This window comes from Diadema antillarum, unplaced genomic scaffold, assembly GCF_040938485.1.
Source record: "Diadema antillarum isolate AM-2024a unplaced genomic scaffold, OU_Dant_1.0 seq00000382_RagTag, whole genome shotgun sequence".
NCBI classification, from domain to species: Eukaryota; Metazoa; Echinodermata; class Echinoidea; order Diadematoida; family Diadematidae; genus Diadema; species Diadema antillarum.
Genome location: NW_027271380.1, coordinates 461,671 through 474,686, shown reverse-complemented (window position 1 = coordinate 474,686; position 13,016 = coordinate 461,671). Strand labels below are relative to the sequence as shown.

The 13,016-nt window shown below is 40.7% G+C and overlaps 1 protein-coding gene across 1 annotated transcript in view; it reads left to right on the top strand.

Moving 5' to 3' along the window:
* The window catches only part of LOC139731635 (uncharacterized), a 72,017-nt gene that overhangs the window by 40,806 nt on the left and 18,195 nt on the right, over positions 1-13,016 (top strand). Inside the window, exons 37-49 of the mRNA XM_071642526.1 lie at positions 249-401; positions 955-1,143; positions 2,487-2,698; positions 3,261-3,381; positions 4,589-4,783; positions 5,552-5,761; positions 6,516-6,667; positions 7,893-8,046; positions 8,633-8,833; positions 9,521-9,724; positions 10,521-10,823; positions 11,456-11,647; positions 12,259-12,462. Of these exons, the coding sequence (XP_071498627.1) occupies positions 249-401; positions 955-1,143; positions 2,487-2,698; positions 3,261-3,381; positions 4,589-4,783; positions 5,552-5,761; positions 6,516-6,667; positions 7,893-8,046; positions 8,633-8,833; positions 9,521-9,724; positions 10,521-10,823; positions 11,456-11,647; positions 12,259-12,462 (2,490 nt within the window). The remainder of the gene's footprint in view (positions 1-248; positions 402-954; positions 1,144-2,486; positions 2,699-3,260; positions 3,382-4,588; positions 4,784-5,551; positions 5,762-6,515; positions 6,668-7,892; positions 8,047-8,632; positions 8,834-9,520; positions 9,725-10,520; positions 10,824-11,455; positions 11,648-12,258; positions 12,463-13,016) is intronic.

Here is a 13,016-nt window from a genome sequence, read left to right as displayed (position 1 = left end):
TACATATAAAGATACACACACATATATATATATATATATATATATATATATATATATATATATAGAGAGAGAGAGAGAGAGAGAGAGAGAGAGATTTCATTTGTGAGTATGTATACCTGTTATAGTTATATGATTACATATTCATTTATGTATTTATCAATTTATTTATTCATTTATTCATTTATCATATATATTCTTATCTGTGTTTAATTTCGTTTAAAATCCATATTTATTCGTGTTTGGTGTAGATTGTGAGGAGACTATTAGGCTCGTCCAGGGAACAACGACCATTACCTCGCCTAACTATCCGCAGAATTATGGTAACGAGGAGTACTGCCTTTGGACTGTCTTCGGCCAACAATTGTTGCCAATAAGAGCCGTCATCACTGACTTTATGACGGGTGAGCATTTGTAATTGTATTAGAAACTGGTATTATACTCCGTGATATTGTGAAAAAAAAGTGATTTCATTTCTTTTATCCTCTGAACTTAATACATGATATTCCGGCAGCAGACGTACAAAAAGACCACAAAAAACAGACCTTCATGTTGTTACGTCAGGGTTTTCAAATCTGTTGACAAGATAGAGTAAAGCGTATGTTACTTTCACCACATTTCTTGCCTGCGAGTGATAAATATACACGCATCTAAATGGCATTGCCATGTCCATGGAACAGTAAAGGAGAGATAAGATCGTTTGATGCCAATTTAACATCATTATTACCAGTCACTATCTGTGTTAAAAAAAAATTGTCACCCTCACCATTGATATTATCATATTCTTTATTAGTATTATCACCGTTATTATCACTATCATTATTATTATCACTACCATTACCATTATTGTTAATGTCAGTGTACCACTATTGTCATTACCACTTGTAGTGGCATGACGTTCTCATTTTCTGTTATAACATTATCATCACTTTTTTTTTTCTTGACGGCTTTCTTCAGAGGGTCCCTACGATACTTTGGAGTTCGGTCCGGGATCAGGCGACAATGCCGTCGACCTCACCACCAGGGTGGGTCAGTTGTCCGGTCCGGCCAACGAATCCTTCACGACCAACTCCGCCACGATGTGGCTGGCTTTCACTTCTGACGTCAGCACCAACATGCTCGGCTTCAGCATTACTTTCTACGATGGTTCGTATCAATCAAAACCAAATGATGCACCACGCCGTCATCTGTAAAAACAAACAAACAAACAAACAAAAAACAAAACAACACAAAACAATAACAGAAAGCAAAACCAATAAGAATGTGTAAATACAAAATAAACAAATAAATGAATAGATATATAAACTACGAATTGGTAATAATTGTATATATAAATAAATTCTGAGAAGGAAAAAGTTTGAACTTCGAATTTAATGGTAGAAAACAAAATGTAAAATTTAGCATTTCCATTAAGAACTTTTTTGCACAGTTTATAAATGTTGGTGATCTCATAAAATTCAGCGTTTACCATAAACGTTTCATATCTTGTCACCTTTCTCTCATTCGTGTGAGCTCAGAGCTGACTTGTCATCAGGGCCCCATTTCATAAAAGATGTTAGGATGGCAACTCTTGCTAGAATGACAACTTCTCATAGCAACAGCCAATCAGGAAACTGGATTATTGTCGTTACCATGACAATTGCCATTCCAGCAAGAGTTGCTATCATATCAACTTTTTTAATGAAACGGGGCCCAGGTTTACTATCTTATGAAGATATGAATGTATAAGTGTATATTCCCCACTTTCCTGTTGTATGTCATTGATCTCATAGAAATCAGAGGTTATCATCAAAGTTTTATATCTTATCACTTTTTCTTCTCATTCATGTGAGCTCAGAGCTGACCTGTCATCGGATTTATTATCATTATTATTATTAATATATATCATTTATGTGTTTGTTTGTTTGCTTGTTGTTGTTTTTTAAAGAATATCAAATCACCAGTTTTGCTGGATGAGCTAACACCATCAGGTCAGGGTGGGACATCGGTCATATTCAGTGATAGTTTTAGTCATATTTGTGTTTGAATTCAGTGCATTTTTGTGTAATAATGTATTATTTGATAATGTTTGTAACTGTTTTGATATAGCTGATTCTGTGTGCATGCACTGGCCGGGGAGGAAGGTCTCGAGCCTCGGTGATTAAGTTTGCCTTTTCCTCCCCTGGCAACCAGCGGCATGCACCTGGAATCACCACAATTTTTATATCATGTAATACGATTTTCTGTTTGTATTTTATGTCCGCTTGTATTGTACATGTATGCTGAATTGCCGAATAAATAATAATAATAATGATAATGGTAATAATGAAAATAATAACAATAATAATAATAATAAAAATGATAACAATATTAACAGCAATGAAAATAATAATCATGATAATAATAATAATAATAAGAATAAGAATAAGAATAATGATAATAATTTGCTATCTAAGAAAGATGTGAAAGTATTTTCCCCATTTTTCCATCCTTCTGTCTCTTTAATACAGACATGTGCTCTAATGAGGTACTGACGGACTTGTCCGGTACCATCACCTCACCCGGTTACGGCTTCCAGTATCCGAACCACGCCCTCTGCAACTGGGTCATCCAGGTTACCGAGGGATACAACATCCGCCTGACCTTCTCCGGATTCGACCTCGAAGCCGGCCGTGACACGCTCGGCATTGTGGGAAGCCGCGCTGAGCCACTCGGAACATTGGTGAGGATTGCATCATATCTTGTTGTTGTTGTCGTCGTGGTCTTCATCGTCTTCATCGTTGTTGTTGATGTTTTTGTTGCTGTTATTCAACCTTAACATCATTCGTTGTGGCTTTTTATGAAAACAGTTGGAATTTACGATTTTCAAGTGCATTGAGATTTTCGGAGATGGCAAGATAATCGCTCCTTAAACATTCATGTTGAAATTGGCTTAAATGGCTTCCAAAGAAGCGCAACCAAAATGATATGACACATTAAGAAATTTTTATCCTACAATGTACTAAAAGATATGCAAATTCCGAGTAAAACTGCACTTTCAGTAAAGGCCGCTCAAATTCTTACAGTGGAATTCATTCCTTAGACCAGATTCAAGATGCTTAACAAAGTCTCGTACAACAAAGGGTACATTTAGATATAATTTCTGACTGCACTTAGTATCGAAAGCCTTCACATTTGAATTCTACCGATCTCGGGGGAATTTTATAATTCTTAACGGCACCAAGAAGAATGAGTGGTAGTAAGTGCAGTTTCATTCTCACTTTTTATGCATTGACTATATTCAGGTTTTGACCGCTTCGGACATTCCCGATGACGTTATCAGTACGGGGAATACCCTTGCCATAAGGTTTTCAGCCGACTCAGCTGGTGTTGCGACCGGGTTCTCTTTCACCTACGAACAATTCTGTAAGTCCATGTTATTACCCAGAAGGATCACCAATAGTGTCTCTGCTTCCATTTCAGCTGGAGAATCAAGTTTGTTCATATTGATTTTAGTTGGGATCTATTTAACGTATGTACAAAAAAAAAAGACTGTAAATCAGTTCTCTCTACGACAGCATATCCTTTGATAATATTGCACAACTTTATAAATTCTAAAGACCGCCGCATACTACACGGCTTTTATTCGCACGACTGACAGACTATGGATCGGACATAAATCACACTAGCCTCAGCATAAACACCCTTGTGTATTTCAGATCTGAAGTCGGTCAGTCGTGCGACTTAAGGTCGTATATTGTGCGGTGGCCTTTAGTTAGTGTGCTTAATTCTCCGTTTGAAAAATCCTTTCAAACACATTCTTCGTTTAAAGGGGGCAGATTCTTGACAAATATTACTTTCGGTGATTAGTCTATTCATTGCCAGTCGGGCACCCATGGCATTCGTGTCTGACTTAAGGCTAATAAGACTGGGACTGTTACACCTAGTGACCTGTCTCAAACTTGCCATACGGTTCAGTTTGGAGGAATTACCAATAAGTAAATGCTAAAAAAAAAAAAAAAAAAAAATCGGCAAACAATCGATAAGTGCTAGGCACATGAAGGATTAGTGGCCCTGATTTCACAAATGTATGGCTTATACTGTTGTGCGTTGGACACAATGTTTTCACTCTTAAAACATGTATATATATATATATATATATATATATATATATATATATATATTCTGGGGAACATTGGATTTCTTCATGCTATATTTAACATGATAAGAAATCAAACATTTCATCGTGCCTGAAATTTCATTTTCAACCTCAACACAAAGATCGAGTATGCACATAGTGAGCTAGGCCATAAACTGAGATGTACGAGCCACTTGTATATTCTATTGCTTTCAAAAAGAGATTGAAGTATATCTATCATCATTCATACCTTCAGTCCACTGCAACTGACGGCTATCATTAGACACGCTTGTCTACAATATTTCCAAATCCAAGGTCTATGACCTTCACAGTATACAGCGTTGTAGGTGATGAGGGGCAAGCTGTAGACGTGTGCGAAGAACAATGTGTAGCGGCAATCACACTGTCCACACTTTTCTTCTTTCTACATCCATCCCCTCCGTCCCTCCCCCCCCCCCCCCCCACACACACACACACATTCACACATTCATGCAGACGACTGTCCCGAAGGCTACATCGAAGCGGACGCAAATGGACCCACCTGCTACAAGTTTGGAAGCGCCCCCCTCACTTGGCAGGCTGCGAGAGAGGACTGCCGCTCCACGCCGGGTGCCGATCTCGCCGTCATCACGAGCGCACTTGAGAACCGCTACATCCGGGATGTCTCCGGCGGCGACCAATGGTGGATCGGTGAGTTTGATATCTGCCATGCGCAGTCGACGTTTCTTTTTCTTTTTGGTCTGGCCAGGGTCCTGTCGATTGTGACATCATGAATAACAATTTACATAGGGTTTAGTATAGACAGTTGATAGACCGATCCGACGTCACATAAAAATCCGCAATTTTTAACTGCGGTGTCCCATGCGCGCATGCGTTTGACGAATGCATGATTTAATCATATGCAGCGACCGGCTCACCCCGCCGCAATATGATAATGCATTCAGCATACGCTTGCGCAATGGAGACACAGCAGTAAAAGGCGGGTGTTCTGCCAGATCGGAGCGGTCCGTACTCCTTAACATAACAGACAGCGTGAATAAGCCAGTTCGGAGATAGTTCATGTGAACATGCATTGGTACAAAAGACCTTTCTCATTTTAGTTGGTTAGGTACATCACTCCTTTTCAAACTAAAAGTTACGTAGGGCATGAAAAAGTTGCGCAATGTAACAATTTATGGAATCCATCAATCATGTTCAAGCAAAGGATGAACCTGGTAACGACTGGTTCGTCAATTTACACTTGGGAGACCATCCATCTCATTATTTTTGCATTGAATGTAACATTGTCACATACCACTTTTGCTGCCAGGTTGGTGTGCTGGCAAGCTCATCTCGGTCAATCTAAAAACTTAAAATTCTTAAAATCTTTAAGAATCCCGAAATGGCGCACTATCACGCCTTGTTGAGATTGCCATCATAGCTTGATTCTCGTTTTGCTGTTGATGCTGCTCTATACAGGCCTTTATGATGCCGCGTCAGAGGGTATCTTCTACTACGTCGAGTGCGACACTCCGACCAACAACTGGGCCATCTATAACTGGGGCGATGACCAGCCGAGCAGGGTCCCTGGGAACCTAGAGGACTGCGTGTACATCGACGGCGCCGACAGTTACTACTACGATGACCGCTGCGACCTCGCCAAGCCATACATTTGCGAGACGCTTAAAGGTCCGCTCAGGCATACTTTTCAACTTCAAGTCTCTCTTTCTCTCTTTCTCTCTTTCTCCCTGTCTTACATTCATGGACAATAATGACACATTTTCCCAATATTGTATACCTTGAATGGGACTGCATACATTGCATTATAATATATATCACGACTCGGAGACCACGTACGTCGAAAATGTTCTATACGAAAAATGTATTTCTATCACATCTTACAACCTCGCTGTGTTGTAATTTCGTTATCTTCACTGTTCCCAGCCCTAAACTCTCACTAAAATCTTTCTGTCATTTCATTATACACATATTATTTACCTTTAAGAATTGTTCTTGCACGGGTTCGTGAAGGTTATCAAAAAAAAAAAAGATAATAATAACAATGCATTCATGTACAAATTTGTGAGCAGGTACAGAGTCTGATCTATAAAACTTACCGTAAAGATGTTTAATGAAAGCTGAGGTATAATTTCCTAAATACCTGTCTTTCTAAGTAATCAAATTAGCAAGGAAACCCATGACTTTACTTGTCGGTATACATACATTTCTGCAAAATCGATTACAGTGGTATTTTGTACAAAATAATACGTCGTCGGTCAAAACGGTCTGCTGGGTCAAAAAGCAATGATAACGACAAGTCGTCTTTCCAAGTGCTTGCCTCCACAGATTACGTTGATCTAGCTGCAGGTTCCTGCAACTAATCCCCCCCCCCCCCCACCAGACGTTATCTCACGGAGCCCCACTTCCTGTTCTATTTTGCCAGTTGAGGATGTCATCCCGGATGCCTTCAACCCAACCGATTTCGATGTGGAGGCAGTAAGCTCCGACACGCTACGTGTTTCATGGAACCCCAGCTCTTACTATTGTGACATCACAGGATATAGAGTCACACTCGAGACAGAAAACATGGGCAGGGTAAGTAGCCTACCTTATGCCTAGAGTACCACTCTCACTCTCGAGATTTAAGAGCGATCCACCGGTGAGATCGCCCTATATGGTAACTTGGGGTATCATGCAATGGGAAGACTGGCCTGTCTCGGATAGGGAATACCCGTAATAGATTGTGTACAGCCTTATCATTGATCTCTAAGCATGTGTCAATACAAACGAAGTCGAGCAGCTCGACCGAAGTCGAAACATACGCTTCATATTCGCTAACGGGCAGTTCCATGACAGCAGGCCTGTACTATAGTCGTAAATGGTTTTCGAGCGTTCCGCGAGTGAAAATCGGTTCAATCGGGTCACCCTTCTTTCAGCACGGTATAGGGTCTTCAAAGTAGACCAAAAGACTGTGGAGGCTCAAAGGTGTAAAAATAAATATTTTTGATAAATTCAAGACACTTGCTTCTTGCAAAACGGTGCCTATTATTATGATTGACCAAGTTTGCTGGAAAGGGAAATTAATTTTGCAGAACAGTCTTTGTAAAAACGGCATCTGACATCTTCAGGTTATGGGGATGGTTCATTTTAATCAAAATCGTACCAATGTTGGTTATAAACAAGACTGCTAGAAAGTGGGTAAATGAGGAATACCAAGCACTAAAGCAAAGTGGTGACTTACTTAACTAAAGGAGATTTTCATCTTTAAAACGACATTAGTCTGCAAAGACTAGCACAAAGTCGTCGGGCATAATTAGTACTGTAATAGCAGTACGACGAACATGTAACATTAGAAAAATAAACCACGTTCTAATTTTTTATTTTAGGGAAACTTGTTTTTGTTTTTGGTTTTTTTTTTTGCTAAGTCTAACCAAAGCAGTTCAAGAACGGGCCCATGAAATCAGCTCTTTAATGACAAAGATGACAAAGAAAAGCAAAGTAGTAAAAACGAAATCTCTGAAGTACATAGTCGAAAGAAACTAGATATCAAGCAGTTATTGGACATGGTTTATGGGAATGCAATGATTTCTTCCGAGAAGTTGCTCTCAGTAACCCAACCCCTCGTCCAGATTGATACTGAGCTAAGTCAAGTCATATGCGGGGGGGGGGGGATCACCACTCCTTGTTCAATGAGTTATTGGCTGTTTGATTTATGGAATTTTGTGTTTTTGTAGGGTTTTTTTTTTTACCTGAGTCTCCCTCACCATCATCTTTGCCATAATTATTCTATTGTTTTCTGTCTTTCTTTGCGTTTTATCAGATCATTGCTTTCCCAGGCTACGACAGGTCAAGTATAAACGCGGACTCCCTATCCTCATCCACAAGCTACCTAGTCTCTTTGAATGCCGAAACTTTCACCTTCGGTAGTCTCCCGGATGTTGGTTCAATCAATGCTACAACACTGCCTGAAGGAGGTATGTCGCTGCGCTCAATCCCTATTAAATCGTCATAAATTGTTTGTTTTGCTTTTTTATATTTCATTTGATGAAGTACTAGTTGCTGAGTATTCTTGTTTTATCAACTCAAGGTAATAATTTGCAACGATCAGAATAGGATTGCATCTACTTAACCAGTGTATGAAGTTGATGTTAAGTGAAAACCTGATGTTCATGTTGATGTATGTATGAATCATACAGATAAGACCATACTTTCCGAAATGCTGTTTCTGCAACCCCCCCCCCCCTTTTTTAATAGCTGTGATCCCCATTTACGTCAAGTAGTGAAAGTAAATGTACACGTAAGTAACACGTAGGGGAAATACCCCCCCCCCCCCCATACCAGAGAGATGTAATATCCAGGTTCTTTTGTTTCTTTGGTAATTGATGGCAGTTACTGATAATGGAAAATTGCAATAGTCGCTGGCGTTGTAGCAACTGGGTAACACGCACATTCAGACTGAACATTGAACAACCGTGTTCATAGAGCTTAATGATCATTGCAAGAATCCTGGACAGTGTCCAATATACACTGAAACTTTTACGTCACCTCCCCTTGGTCCAGTCACAAACTGCCCGCCCAACTACGAGCAGGGCCCCGACTTCACCTGTTGGAGGTTTGGCGTGGCGCCGCAGACGTGGTTCGACGCTCGTCTATTGTGCCAAGCAGACGACCCCGATTCAGATCTAGCCGTGATCGATACTCGTGAAGAATTGGACTTCGTCAACTCGTCCCGCGTTCTAGAACAAGCAACCTACTGGATAGGTGGGTATCGATCATGCTAGATTCTTCCGAAACCCAATGTAGATTTATCTGTTACACCTCAGAGTACTGGGGCAGTAGACTGAAACACAATCATGAGTCTATATTACAGGACAGGTTACTCAAATATGCTGCTGTACAAAATGATCCAAACTTATTTCAATCCGTGCGACGTACATTGTTCATTGGTGTTATTGTAACTAATAGATTATATTAATTTCTGGTCAGTTTCCTCCTGTTTGCGTTTGGTATAGAACATGTTTACACTTCTGGTCAATCATGACCCTGCATGGACGCCATTGAAGCTAAATGACTGGCTACGAAAACCATTTTAAAAGTTCAAAAAGTCAGTTCTCTCGAAAGAGGAATCATAAGAATGACAAGGGTTTATTCAAAGGTCAATGATTTTGTTTGCAGGAGGAACTCATAATCAACCAATAGATTACCGACCCAACCGCAGTCGCGAAACTCTGTCAATGTGATTTTCCAACTCTAATTGTTGTGTCTTACAATTATTAGATTTGCTTAAAAGTCTAGAACTGGTCGCTTGCTGACCCTTGCATTCTCTCAGGCAGAAGACAGACAACTCAAAGGGGAAATTATTACTCCCCGAAGTATCCCCCGTCGTATCAGAAATATGGAGAATATGTACATTCAATTTCTCGTGTGTGTTTCAAATTGCGTCCCCAGGAATGAGCGACCTCGGCCAGGAGCGCTTGTTCCGCTGGGTGGATTGCCAGTCGCTCAGCCTCTGGCAGACCTTGAACTGGGCCCCTGGTCAGCCGCAAGATCTCCGTGGTACGAGCGACTGCGTCCAGATGAACTCCGCCGGCGAGTGGGACGATGTCTCGTGCGACACCACCATGTCATATGCCTGCAAAATACAACGAAAAGGTACGACGTTATTTTATGAAATTTTGTCGTTGTTTAGTTTTATTAGTGTGTATTTTTTGTTCGATTTGATTTGTTGTTTTCCATATTTCTCAAATTGACAAAATTATTCGCGTCCCTATGACCCTGTATGACAAAGTATTATGACGTAGCATCAGAGAAAAAAAAAAGATGTAATTTCAATACAATAACTACATAATCATAATGTATCCGTATCATCTAGCAACAAAACCAGCGAAAGCAAAAGATACATGCAAGAACCTGTGTGAAACCGGACTTGTATAGCTCTGGGATCCGAGTTCAATTCAATTCAGTTCAATTCATTGATTACTTCTAATTTTGTGCATTATCGACTTATCGAATTTCCGTGTTCCAGTAAACCATCTCCTTGTCACCTGGTTTGTTTGCTTATGTTTGAATAATTATTTGTTTTCTGTTTTCTGTTTTCTGTCTGGGGCATCTTTTGATGAAAGCATTGAAGAGTGCGCTCTTGTCTTCTTTAGAAGTACCCCCATCTGTCTCAGAATTCGTTCTTTTTCCGTTAAAAATCTAGCAGTAACACTGAATGAAACCAACCATGACTTCGACATCTACCCAAGGTTTTGTCAATGTATCTATCTTCTAAATGGATTTGCATTAAAAAACCAAGGTAATTTCATTACCATTCAAGTAAATTATATTAATAAATTGATTAGAATAGGGCAGGGTAAATGGCTCAGTCGCTGTTTTGTAGTCATAGTTTAATAACACCATTGCGTTTGCCCATCCTTGTTTTCGTTCAATGTTTGTGTATTCGAAGGCTTCACGGATGAGGATCAGTACCCTACTCAGTTCACTGCTCAGGCCACCTCGGCCCTAACCATCTCGGCCAGCTGGGTGCCCAGCATGTCGATCTGCAACCTGCTGGGTTACTACCTGATCGCCTCCGACGGTGGCATCACTGACGACGTCGTTGTCGACGTCCCGGGCTCGATCCGGGTCCAGGGAACGATTACGGACCTCCGACCGGACACACTTTACGTGGTCTCCATTGCTCCTTACACAGCCCAGGGAATGCTTCCACCAGTCGGCCAAACTTTGGTGTTGACCTTCAACGAGTCTAGTAAGTGTCCTTACTCAATTCTCAGTACCTTTCTTTTTGTACTACGCATCAGTCATATCAACTCATCAAGCCCCGGGATATTTGTGCTCCAAAAATCTTCATCTTTTTCTATTACATTGGCAACTCTGACTTTCACTACGCATATTTGCTTCAGCCCTAAAGGATAAGATGGAACCGGTTAGAAAAAAAAAACCCAAAAACACTTAATTTTCATCGCATTCCCAGAAAAAAAAGTCCCCTTACTACTGTTAATAACAATAATATTATTGTGTTATGTGTTGTTGAATGTTTCGTTTGTGGTGTACTTTTTCACTTTGCAAGAATTCATGGCAGCTTTGTTGTCGGCTTGCAACATGAAATTTACCTTGAACTTTACCTTCATTGTGAGCCCGTCGGAAATGCATGAGCATTAAAATGATGTAATATTGTTATTATGAACTCTGTTTAGTGTTCTGTTTGTGGTGCACTTCGTTACTTTGCAAGAATTCATGACGGCTTTTGTCGTTGAATTTTTTAATACAACGTGAATATGAACTTAAACTTTGCATACCTTCATTGTGAGCCTCTGATGTCGGAAACGCATGAGCATGAATACTATTTCGGAGATTGATATCCCTTGCCTCTACCCCCAGCGATCTGTCCGCCCGGCTACGAGCTCGGCTACGACTACGGGTGCTACCGCTTCGTGACCGAGGCAAGGAACTGGGATGACGCGAGGCAGGAGTGCATGACCGCCCCCAACGGTGATCTGGCCATTGTCTACACGGAAGACGAGATGAACTACTTCGTCGAGCACGGCTTCGGCGGCTACGACTGGTGGATCGGTGAGTAGAGAGTAAAAAGAAGAATTATAAGAAGGGGGAATGAAAAGCTCACAGGCCTGATGTCTTTTGGTGGTCGGTGGTCTTCTGCGAACTCTCCGAGGAGAGTTCGTGTTATCCTTGAAAGCATTAGAGGGGTCTTTAGGTTTCTTAGTTATACTACTTATATCATATCTTATGTAGTATGCAATTACTTTCTGTTTTGTCTTTCTTTTTTCCTTGATTGAAATCAACCAATCAATGTGATTGTTTAACGCATGTTTTATGAAACTCAGCGTTGTTCAGTCATAGGGAAAGTACGATGACGGCTATATTATTGTCCACACTTACACAATACACATCGAAGACTCACAGCACACGACTGAGAGGATCGCGATTCGTGTCTGGCGCAAGGCTTCTCACTCTTGGGGCCTTTAACATTCGCACTGTAATTCATCATTGCTGTAACCACATTATACTGAAATACGTACAGTACAGGGCCTCTGCAAATCGCCGATCACATTTTCATGTCATTTGAAGACCCGATTATGCACGTACAGTCTTTTTCTAAGACAGAGCAGATAACATTGTGAAAGATTTTTATCATTTATATCTCTCCCCTATGTGATTGACAGGTTTGTACGACAAGGCAGATGAAGGGTCATACCGCTGGGTGGACTGCTCGGACCTATCCCTTTGGGGGCAAGCTCAGTGGGACGTCGGTCAACCGTCTGACGTGGACGGCAGCGAGAACTGCGGCCAGCTGCAGGACAATGCTAAATTCAACGACAGGGCGTGTGAGAGGGCGCTACCCTTCGTCTGTGAGATCATCGTGAAAGGTAGGATCCAAAACTTACGCTGGTCACACCCATCTTGATACTGAGTGAGATATGCCCCCCTATAGACTTTGGGATTAACCGATTCGAGTGACAACAGATCACGAGACACAAGCTTACATACAATTCTAAAAAGATAAAACAATCGCAAAGATAAGCCCCAATTTCCGTCTCTTTCCGTATCAGCATGCGTCCCGTTCAGTGAACTAGTGAACGCATAACTGATAAGTATGCAAGCTCTTCCCTTTATCATTTTTGACACGTTCCGCGTAGGTGGGATTTGATCTTACTGTTAGATTCATGTCCGATGAATTGCACGATGGATCGGATAAACCATTTACGAATTGTGTTTTTTTTTTTCAGTGATTTCTTTTTTCATACGTGAAGAAGTTCCTGTTTGCTTCAAACTTTTCCATTGTCACATATCAACTGAATTTCAACAAAACCTTCATACTATTTTTTTACCTTCTATTTTTTCCACCATGTTGGTAAACTTTTTTTTCTGCAGAAACATACTACTTGGGAAATCAAATGTGGATTCAAGCGCTCGAAGATCT